The 12492-nt window shown below is 32.2% G+C and overlaps 1 protein-coding gene across 3 annotated transcripts in view; it reads left to right on the top strand.

The window, feature by feature from the left end:
• Positions 1-10457, top strand: part of TENT5D (terminal nucleotidyltransferase 5D) — a 111582-nt gene extending 101125 nt beyond the window's left edge. For 2 of the 3 annotated variants that reach the window (XM_055106411.1, XM_055106413.1), the window contains 2 exons: positions 2191-2313; positions 6106-9640. In XM_055106411.1, coding sequence (XP_054962386.1) covers positions 6124-7293 — 1170 coding nt within the window. In that variant the 5' untranslated portion in view covers positions 2191-2313; positions 6106-6123 and the 3' untranslated portion in view covers positions 7294-9640. Of the gene's footprint in view, positions 1-2190; positions 2314-6105 lie in introns of all 3 variants that reach the window. The other variant, XM_003824422.3, reaches the window with a different exon arrangement.
• Positions 10458-12492: the final 2035 nt, after the last annotated feature.

Here is a 12492-nt window from a genome sequence, read left to right on the forward strand (position 1 = left end):
CTGGGATACATGTGCAGGACGTGCAGGTTTGTTACATAGGTATACACGTGCCATGGTGGTTTGCTGCACCCATCAACCCGTCATCTACATTAGGTACTTCTCCTAATGCTATCCCTCCCCTAGCCCCCCAACCCCGATAGGTCCCGGTGTGTGATGTTCCCCTCCCTGTGTCCATGTGTTCTCATTGTTCAACTCCCACTTATGAGTGAGAACCTGCGGTGTTTGGTTTTCTGTTCCTGTGTTAGTTTGCTGAGAATGATGGTTTCCAGCTTCATCCATGTCCCTGCAAAGGACATGAACTCATCCTTTTTTATGGCTGCATAGTATTCCATGGTGTATATGTGCCACATTTTCTTTATCAGTCTCATTCTTATTGATACAATAAGGACTACTGGAAACACACTTCTACTTTTAATTAGCTTTCTCTATAATTAGGCAACTAAAGCACTAGGGCTCTCTATTGGTACAGAGATCACTTTTGTCCCATTAAAAACAACTCACTTGCTTTCCTTTTTACTGCTTTTACTATCTTTGGTATCTTTTTGCTTTGGGTTAGCACAATAAACAAGCAAAAAAATTATCTGCAGTGTTGATAGTTGAAAAGAAAAGCAAATTTCACTGTTAAGATGATTTGATTAAAAGGGTTTCTCTTATTGCTACATAGCTATTTTAATGCTTTATTCCTTTTACAGCTCCCTCTATATTTCCCAACAATTATTAAAAGAATATGATTTGAGCACCCAACTAGTTAACTGATATCACAACTTTATTTTTGAAGAGCAAAATGACAAAACAGTAGACATCTTACATTTTTCATCATGGAGCCAGACACAAAGTTAATGACTGGGTGAGGGATCTTTCTGACCTTGCCTGGCTTATTGGTCCACAAGTATCAAAATCAGTATTTTATTTACTGTGGTTCCTTTCAGTATTGAATGAGTAAAATACCAATGGTAGTTTTCTTTTGGGTTAAAGTAATACTACAGGTTTTACTTTTGACTGAGTGAAAACAATGCAAGACACTTCTGTGAGATGATTAACACTTTATTTTATAGTTTTTTTATTGCAGTATACTATTCAGGGTATTCTACGATCTTATTGAACACAGTATGGAAACATCAAATTGATATTATTTGATAAGCATAATCTTTTCTTCTTGATATAAGAAAATACTATTTTTTTCTGAAATAGGTATCTGTATTTTAAAGGGATAATGGTTGATTATGAGTAAATCATTGTTTAATTAAATACTGAACTGTTATTTCTCACAGACATTAATATTCTCTCTTGGAAACAAATGCAATGTGTCAAATAAAATATCTAATACCTCTTTCCAATAGTCAAATCATGTTTAATACTTCTTTAGACTGGTAAAATATAATACATTCAGACCAAAATCTTGTTGTTTGTTTGTCTATAGGTAGGTATATATGGATATATAACTTGAAAGTTTCTAAAGTACAGGAATTCATTTTTATATACAATCATTTATTATAGGTAAGGGAACTAATTAGATTTAGGACCACAATACAAGCTTTAGAAAGACTTTCTACTGGCCTTAATGTCCAGCTCAGAAAACAATATTGCACTGCTGAAATGTTTTCAAAAGTTTATGGCTTAAAAGGGCATTCACTTTGATTAGAATTTTCTGTATTATTTAATGTAATGTTTTAAATTAAGTGGAAATAGCCAAAATATGAGGGACTAGGAACTGCTATTGAGACTACTTTTCCTTTACCATTTCTTCTCAGTTTTCTTCAGTGTAGCAGTTCTTAAAGTGTCATTCCCTGACCAGCAGCATTAGCATCATCTTGGAAGTTATTAGAAATGCAGATATTCTGGCCCCACATCTGACCTGCTAAATTAGAAACTCTGGAGGTGGGACCCAGAAATCTGTGTGTTTACACACAGATAAAATGATTGCTCTAAAATAGTGGTTGTCAAATTTTAACATGCATTAGAGTTACTAACCATCTGTGTAATTCTAATGCATGTTAAACTTTGAGAACCACTATTTTAGAGCAATCATTTCATCATTTCTTCTGTGTGTATGTATGCGTCTGTGTGTGTATGTATGTATGTGTGTATGTATGTATATAATTTTCAGGACTGTTGGCCATGGGGCATCATTATATTATTTGTATATAATATCTATTAAAGAACTTTATTTTTGCTTTTATTATCTTGCAGTTTTTCTGGTTGGTGTATTACTTTATTCAGTGATAATATGAAAATTACTATCTTCACTGAAGGATCTACTGAATAATCATTTTAACTCAACTATATTGCATTCTTGAAAGCAATCCTTTCAATGTAAGTATGATGTCTTTTCTCATTGTCTTTGAAAATATAGTTCTAATATTAATATAGACAGGTAAAGAGTGGCTAACTTCTTATGTTTCCCATGGTCAAAGGGAACATAGAGTTGTAATAGGGAGAACAATTACATTTTCTTTATTATACAAATATCCATTCATAGTCTTTTGTGATATCTTGACAAATTGCTTGCTTTGCTTTGCATTCCCAGATGAATTTAACCAGTTGAATAATGGAAACCACTTTGCATTGATTTTGGCATTTACTGTAGTCAGATACATTACAGGCACACTAATAGGTTAGGCTAGATGGGAAAAATGTTAGCTTAAAGGATAAGTATATTGGGAGAAGACAGGGAGCCAAACAAGATTTAAATGTTCTGCAATGTGAACTACTGCTGATCTCCACATTTTGAAAACGATAATTAGAAATTTCATGTTTTGTGCTTCTATTGAGGTTTATGTGGAAAATTATTGAAGAGTTTCTGCCTTGAATTTGGAATTTTAACTCACGAAAATGTAGCTTTATAATTCATACTCAATAAACAAACTTTCAGTAACTAAAAGTTGGATTGTACCCAAGACAGTATTATAAGCAATGTGGGTGGCTTTGTTGCAGTTTTTCCACCTTTACCATGACATTCATCCAAAGTTTCTATTTAGCCATACTTTTTGCTTCAGAAAATTCAAATTAAGTTTCCCAACAAGTTTTCTGATGTGCTGTTTTTGATATATGGGTGATTAACTCTACTATATGCGGTTAAGTATGGAGCCATAATCTACACATTAAGATAAGTCCTATTACTTTAATGCCATATTTGAAATTTGTACTAATAACACTACATTGATATTGTACATTATGTGAAAATGAACAGTAGCTGTGCCAAAAGGAGCATAACATTATTGTCAAATCTTGATTATTCATGTTAATAGAGGTCAGCATTTTTGGAGGCATGTATAGATTCCAGATCAGTACAAATCACTTATATTTACTCCATTGTGACATGTATTTTATTATATTTTGTACTTATATATGTCTATATGTATACATATATATGTTTGAGTGTATATGTATCACAAATTTTTATCATAATTAACGCTTTTTTCTAGGGCTAATTTTAAAAATTTGTAATTTTCATTTTCTTATGTAACAGTAGAGGTAGTTAGTGACATGGTAACTCAGAATTTGTCAGTTAGTAATGATATGGAATAAAATAGACTTGATTCCAAAAACAAGCTTTCATAGTTATGGCTAGAGAAAGGTTAAAAAAAACCTAACTGGTTATTAAAGCCTTGATTTAGACAATTGAATAATGTGTTGCTCACGCAAGGACACCGTTTCTCCACATCCTAGCAAGTTGTCATCACTGTTTCTGTAATTATTATGAAATACTAGGCCTAAACTATTTTATGTGTGTGTGTTTAAAGCTTGTAGGTAATTGAAAAGACTAGAATGTTTGGAAATCACTAGCATAGATAATTAAGTGGCAATTGGAAAGTTGCATACTGATGGACAGTTTTTCTACACCACTTTCCTGGTATAAAGTGAAGTTAAATTTTGGACCACTTTCTTATCTTTGCAAGATCTTACTGCCATTCTGTTTGGTAAACAAAATCCTATCTTCTCCCTTCTCTGATATCTAGGAACAGATCCAAGATATTAAGTAGGGCTTCCAATTTCTTGGTTTGAAGGATATCTCTTGATCAAGGACTTCTGCATTTTGGCAATTTTTTTTTAGTTAAGTCTCTGGATGGTTTTATTTGTATATAAATGTCCTGTCAACTTTTGTTTGGGAAAGAATTTCGTAATTTCAGTAATGTCAATATAGCAAGATAAATGTTTTCCTTTATTTTCAGATCATAGATGATTTACATGGAGACTGTAGGCCTAGGATTAGACCATTGAATTTTTTAAAATTTTTACTGATATTGACAATGGAAATTTGCCATTAAGGAAAGGAAAATATATATTTGCAAAACAAATTTGCACATGAAGAAGGAATTTTAGAACTTTTGCTGTATCATAAATTAAAATCTTACAGTTTATATGTGATATTTAAAAAATATTTATTAGGTAAATTGTTTTTCTTCCTAAAACCTTTACATGAAGCCAGCCAGTGTTATGAACTATTCCTTTTCTAGATTGAGAATTTGAGCATAACAAACTGTTAGCTTCTAATAATTCAGTGATAATTTCAGAAGGAATTAGAAAATAAGATTACCAGTTCTCATTGCGTGTTGTATCACTTCATGTAGCATCTTGCTCTTTCCAGTGTCCTAAAGATGCTATATATATCATTTCATTCGATAGATAAATTACCAAATTCTGAAAGCCTGATATGTAATCAGTTTGGTCCATCCATCTTTAAGGATCGATTTGGATATTCACGTAGCTGATCAAACTGTATAAACATTAGTCATTAAAGTGGCTTAAAACAAGCATCCTATTTCATGGGTCATTTCATCATATAATAAAAATAAATATTCAGTCTGTAGTTCATATTTCTAGGGATTACATACAGAGAAACAGAATAGGTTTAATTTTTCCTTCTCACTAACACAGATATGCTGTTGCTTAATTGGCCTTTTGCAAAATGCATGGACTATCAAAGTAGTCCATGTAGATGTCAAATAAGATGATTATGTTTGCTCTAGTTCTACTAGGGAAATACATAATACTAAATTTCAAATATTTATATTCTGTTTTGATAGCTCCTTAGATAGGCAAAATATGAATACTGTCCACACAAATCTGTCTTAGGCTTCATATTGTTTTTTATTTCTGGAAGTCAGGAACAAATGCCTAACCCCAAAACTATGTCCATGTTGAATGTTATTTACTTTCCTAGATTTATTTGTTTAGACAACTTATTAGCGTACTTGAAGATCCATGTAATCACTGTGATTGTACGTAACAACATAATTGTATCTACTTGCATTTATAGTGTTACAATATATTATAAAATGTTAACTTCCTAACATTCCCTAAACTATAAAATTATCTGAGCATATTATATTGCAAATCTGCAGTGAACATTTTTTAAAGCTTAGGAATCTTATGAGTTTATATATTCTTATTCTCATTTCAGGTACAAATTTAGTAGTCTCATCTGTTTTTCATTTTAAATTGACATTCCTTCAACTAACATTTTTTAAAGGGCTACTGGGCACATAGAAGAGGTGATAAATTAGGTACTTTCCTTATTAAGGAATTAAAGGAGCTCATACTCTAACAGAAGACTTCAGTAATATTCTTTTAAGTAAGAGCAGTTATATATGAGAAACTGAAAAGTATATGAGAGAGTGATCTGATGCTTTTGGGATTAAAGATTATATATATTGTTTGTAAACACTATGCCATTGAGTCCATTGGTTCTAACACAGAGACATGTTATCTGGTCTCACTTTACGATCATGATAATTAATCTCAATGATACATTATGGTTATCCCATGAACAAAATTTATATCACCAAAGAAATACCATCATTATAGTATTTACATGAAGCAAGATTGAAAAAGGCTACCATTTTATACCAACAGTCATTACAACTCCAGAAAATTCCTGAGAAATCTGTTTGCATTCATCAATGTATCTAACATCTTTGATATAATAATTGTGGCTTTTATTTCACTTTTATATTTAAACATGATTAAATATATTGGTAATTTCCTCCCTAGTATTATCATGATTTATGTTGAGGGTAAGTCTATTTTTAACTTTTTCATATGCTTTAGCATTGGTTTTAAGGTGCTAACATATTTCTTCCCAATATTTTGTTTGCTGTCTAGTGATCTACTGACTTCACAATGTCTGAAATCAGATTCACCAATCTCACTTGGGATCAAGTTATAACACTGGATCAAGTGTTAGATGAAGTAATTCCAATTCATGGAAAGGGGAATTTCCCCACAATGGAGGTAAAACCAAAAGACATCATTCATGTTGTGAAAGATCAACTCATAGGGCAAGGAATTATTGTTAAAGATGCCAGATTGAATGGTTCTGTAGCAAGTTACATACTTTCAAGCCATAATGGAATCAGCTATAAGGATCTGGACGTTATTTTTGGTGTTGAGCTTCCAGGTAACGAAGAATTTCAGGTTGTTAAGGATGCAGTTCTAGGCTGTCTACTTGACTTTTTACCAAAAGATGTAAAGAAGGAAAAGCTCTCCCCAGATATCATGAAAGACACTTACGTACAGAAATTGGTCAAGGTTTGCAATGGGCATGATTGTTGGAGTCTTATCTCCCTTTCAAATAACACTGGGAAGAATTTAGAACTAAAATTTGTGAGTTCACTCAGACGGCAGTTTGAATTTAGTGTAGATTCCTTTCAAATTGTTTTGGATCCCATGTTAGACTTCTACAGTGACAAAAATGCCAAGCTAACCAAAGAATCCTATCCTGTTGTGGCAGCTGAAAGCATGTATGGAGACTTCCAGGAAGCAATGACACATTTGCAACACAAGCTCATATGTACCAGGAAACCTGAAGAGATTAGAGGTGGTGGCCTTCTGAAGTACTGCAGCTTGCTGGTTCATGGCTTCAAGCCAGCCTGTATGTCAGAAATCAAAAACCTAGAACGTTATATGTGCTCTAGATTCTTTATTGATTTTCCTCATATAGAAGAACAGCAAAAGAAAATTGAATCATACCTCCACAACCATTTCATAGGTGAAGGAATGACCAAGTATGACTACCTTATGACCTTGCATGGAGTTGTGAATGAAAGCACCGTTTGCCTCATGAGTTATGAAAGAAGACAGATTCTCCACCTGATCGCCATGATGGCTTTGAAAGTACTTGGAGAACTAAATATTCTACCCAATACACGAAAGGTAACTTGCTTTTATCAGCCTGCTCCGTACTTTGCAGCTGAGGCAGGGTACCCTATTTATGTAATGCCTGAGCCGCCCCCCGTTAGCTTCCAGCCATACCACCCACTGCACTTTCGTGGATCAAATGGTATGAGTTAAAAAATACACACGCAACCATAGAAACTTTGATTTAATTAAACACCATTTAAAAGCAAGTTTCCAAATGTAAAATTCAAGATCTGTTTTTATTTTTGTACAGTTACCAATTATTTTCAATTACAGTTGATGGAATAGTAGTTACCAACTATTTTTGATCAATTAAGCCATCATAGTAAATACAATATCTATAAACCAACCACTTTAAATGTTTTTCAAACGTTATTGACTAGCTATAATAACTTTCAAATGTTGTGTTCCCCTTGAAGTGATTTTCAAATCTTTTGACTACTTGTGACTTTCAAATTTACTGTGACAAATATATTAGAGATGCCTGCATCTTTGACTATAACATAAAAGGACAAATTCATGTTTTAAAATTAAGATGTACAGTGAAGTATCAAATTTTTTATATTCAGTCAGTTCCTTTGTTACATTTAGTTCTTTTTTTCTATTGAACAATACCATCAATAAATTTTCAGTACTTAACAGAAATGCCTAATTTCAAAAGCAACAGATTCAGAAGACATTAAAACCCTGGACTTTTCAAGCATTTTTTTTGACAATTAAATTGGGTTGGATACAAAAATCCTACTATAGTTTAAAGGAATACTGGAAAAAAATGGTTCTGGAAAGCCCTGGACATTAGTAATTTGTCATCTATATAATAAAACATGGATTTGAATAACAATACCATACAGCTGTGCAACTACTACTGAGATCAGATACAGGGTTTTTTTGCCCCTCAAAATAAGTTAAAACGAATGAAAATGACCAGCTCTGAATGTGAAAGCTTTCTATCATCATCTACTACAAAGAGACTCTAAATGGCAAACAGGAAAAAAACAGGCAGAGGTTTATAGCCATAGCATTTACCATTTTATGGCTTATTTGAAAAACATCTTTATGTTGAGAAACATTCCATTTCAGTAAGTTAAAATATTTTCATTGTAACTAAATGAAGCAGGTTTTTCACTTTGCCTTTACCAAAGATCATTTTCTAACATGCCACTCAAGTGCCTCTTCGTGTGAATTTTTGCCTAACACTATAATTTATTCAACAACTGTGTACCTTTACAGTATATCTAAATATATACTTACCACATCGAGTATACTGCTAGAAAAATCTACCAGTGGGATTAAAAATGTATTTTCTTCCCATAATGAAAATAATTCATGACCAATATTACCTGAAGTGTCAGAAGAGGAGCTGTCTTAAATTAATATGGATCAGGCCATTGGAAAACTTCAGTATTTCCACTTGGTTATGATTCTTTGTGAGTTTCCATTTCAGTTTTTATTGACCATCACGTTTTCTATCACAACATGACCTGACAGTTGTATCCTGATAATTTGCCAGTTATAGACTGTGCTTATCTTCACTGTATTACAATATTGGACAGAAGTACACCAAATATGGCATTTTCAAATAACCAATATTTCCGAGATGTTTTATACCACAGCACAAGTGGCCATCAGTATATTTTTAAAGAATTATATATCACAGAACCCTGAGGCTTTAAAACACTGTAGACTTACCACTTTCTTGACAAAGAATTTGTAATTACAATAAAATATTTAGAAATGAAAGGACTATGATTGTGATGTCATGGGTATAGATTCAGTAGGTTCAATATTTTCCAGAGTGGTATTTGACACTGAATAGCAGAATTCTGAAGCTATTTGGAAATATCTCATACCCCATGTGCTCCCATAGCTTTCTTTGATCCCATTGAGAATTTAAACTCCTTCTTTCCTAAAAAGCAAATTATTTATGGTATTCTCCTAAAGCTTTAAGTCCTGATGGAAGAATGGCCTGAAAGCTAGGTATGTTCTCCTAACATTTTAAGCATGTATTTCCCTTGTAACAGCAAAGCTCTCAGAACTGCTATCTATGATTTTCTCAAGAGAAAGAATTTAAACCTCTTGAATGGGGATGGTATCACTGAAGAAAAAGCTGTAGCTTTATTTCTCATGGCTTGCTTTCTATAGATACCGTTACCAAGCTAGTACTTTGCTCCCAACCAACCAGAAAAATATCAGTCTTCAATAGTGTATGAATATCTCTCCAGGATTAGGCTAGTTCCCTTGAGAAGGAGTATTATTTCATTCTGCTGATTAGGGTAGTAAATGGAAAAATTTTTCTGTAAATTAATGAATGCTAGCCTCTTTGCCAAAAGGAGTTAATAGAAGTTATTTTTTTAAAAACCCTACTCTAAAGCATATGACCTCCCATTACCAAAGAGAAACAGTATTATCTTTGCCTGTTTAATATGTAGCCATTTTATTTTGTACAAACGCAATACTGAGTCTTGGTTTAGGAAGTTTTTTTTTTTTCAGGAACCTAACCAAAACCAAAAAAGAAAGCAATTTTTAATATAATTCTAACATTCATATCTGTGAGACAAATTTTGTCAGCTACAGATACATATTTTTTAAACCAGAATATTCTTGTATTTCAAAAATATCCACACATTATTATCAAACTTCTACAAGTAGGGTATTTATAACTTTTAAAGTTTTATATATTCTTCTAATAGTGACTCATGCCCAATTTAGTTGAACAGAATTGAAAGAGAAGGATTAACTAGTTGATTTAATTTAGAGAAAAGCCAGCTAAATTCAAGACAAAAATATCAGAGCTAGAAATGTCAACCTCCCCTCAAAACTGGAAAAGGCTTCTGTGCCCAAATTCCATCTTCTTACATCAGCAAAGATCTATTAAAATACATTCAAATTAGAGAGTTTAACATTTGTCTTTAAAGTCACAGTTTCGTTATGCATTGATAAAAATAAGATGAAAAATGCCTCAGATACAATTAAAAATCCTTTTTATTCAGTGCATCTATTACCTGGAAGTAGTCATTCAACTTTAAAAATATGGGAAGTTAAAGCATATAATTGAGAACATTGTTGAAGTTTTAAAGTTTCCAATACTTTTCAAAATTACATTGATTTAAGAGCGCATATGTCTCACTCATTGAAGATTTTCAGAAATATAACTTACATTGTAAATTAACATTAAAACAGGATTGGGAGATATGTAGAACTACAATTTGGTAAATATTTTCATGAAGACCACTTTGATAAGGCATCAAACCCAACATTTTAACCTAATCTGAGATTTATTTCCTTTACCATTGTAAAATAAAATGCATTTAACATTTTGTTTTTAGTTGTGCTCTCTATTTGGTGGTTATATTCTGTAAGTTATAATGTTAAAATTTAATAAGCATTTGGAAATTTTATTGCTGACCCACTGCTCCATTTAATGAATATTTCTTCAGCACATATTGAAAGTAGCAAATCTGTTGGGATTTCAGTGTTTTGCTCTTAAATCCTTCATTAAGGAAACAGTTTTTCTTGAATTTTACAAGTTTTAACAGAAAACATATTATTTAGCATATATGCTATTTGGAAGCCAATTCAGCATGTAACTCGTGATCTTTGAGCGTAACACATAATTTCTTTTGCTTTTTTATGGGGGAGTGTAAGGTGATTTTTTTACAATTTTCATGTTTAAGGCAGTGCTACATGGATGTATTTGTTTTAAACAACAACAAAAACACACTTTTTGTCTATATGTAACTCTTGAAAGAGCAAAAGATAGACAATAGATGAACAGCTGAATTTCATGTGCATGTGTTTTTTATGGCCCATCAAATAAACCAAACCTCCCTGTCCTAGAAAAATAGTATCATATAGATATACATTTTAGTAGCTCAGAGCAAAATAATTAGCCCCTGTAAATGCATAAAATGACCTTTCTAAGAAAGAAATGTCTTCAGAGGGCCCTCTTTGAAAAAAATTTTTCTTCTTAATTTCCAAATTAAAATTGATGAGTCGAATAACCCAACCCAAGTAATGTCATGGTAATTTTTTTGACAATTCACTTGTTATATATTTTAGATGGTAGAATTTGAACCATTCTCTAAAATGCTAATAAGTAGTCCACCTTATGTTATGAATAGACATGGTTCAGTCACACCTGGTCCTTTGGCTCAACTAGAGAACCCAGAAACATGGGATTGAATTCTTGTTTTAGTATTTGTATAACTCCAATATCAGTGGGGGAGGTTGATCTTCATGAAAATGACAGTAGAAGTAGTATGAGTGTTCACACTAATATTCTATTCAGTAATTTCACTTTTATTATAGGAGGACAACATAAATAAAATTTGTCTATATAGCAGGTGGCTTTAATCCCAAAAGGAAAAATAATACAGGCATTGTCATATTTTTAACTTGTAAAATCAGAGTTAAAAAGCACATTCTTCTATTATGTGTAGTACTCACTTCCAATATTTTTAAAATAAAAATTGATATTAGCCATTACATGTATGTGTTTTAAAAGTTATTATAAATGTTCACTTCTCCCGAGTAAAATTAAAGATTCAACACAAACATATGTTTGCAGATATTTGAACAAACAGAATTGTAAATAATTTTCTCTAAGCTTCACATGTAACCTTTTTGAACGCAAAAGATTTCTACATAAATTATTTTCTTTATGGTTTTGGGAGTTTTGTAAGGTAGTTTTGGACATTGAGAGTTAAATGCCTTAAAAAACCAATGGTTGTTAAGGCAGTGAACTTCAGATAACTATTGTCTTATCAAAAGATTTGCCGTCAGGTAAAATGCATTTAATAATGTCAGCAAGTAAAAAGTGTAAATTTTAGCAGTTTTAAGGTTAAAAATTGACTTCCTTTAAAAGCACCTAAATACATATTTCAAGTGAAAGGCATTATATTCTTCTAGATAAATAATATGTGTACCAAAACAGAAACCATGCCAGGAAAGTTATCTGATTTCAAAATGTAGAGGACTATATTCAATATGCTGTGAATAGATTTCTATGAAATTCAGCAACTATTTACTAAGTTAGGGAAAGTACCTCTATAGAAGAGATATATAAATTCTGGTAATCCTGACAGTTTCCAAAAAGGGAGCATGTATTCCATTTTCCTGGGGACCAAGTTTTTAATTCCTCCCATTTTGCTTCCTCATTTTCTTCATTTATTGAAATGATACCTCTTTATGCTCACAATGATAAGATGCAAAAAATGACATCTGGGGGCAATTTGTTACTGTTTATATTACCAAAAGACAAAATGACACTATGCCAAGTTTAATTACTAGTGAGGGAGAGTCTAGAAATGTCATGATTATTAGTCAGGTAGAATTGTGTTTGTGGATGGTCCC

The sequence above is a fragment of the Pan paniscus genome, chromosome X (assembly GCF_029289425.2).
Source record: "Pan paniscus chromosome X, NHGRI_mPanPan1-v2.0_pri, whole genome shotgun sequence".
Taxonomy (NCBI): domain Eukaryota; kingdom Metazoa; phylum Chordata; class Mammalia; order Primates; family Hominidae; genus Pan; species Pan paniscus.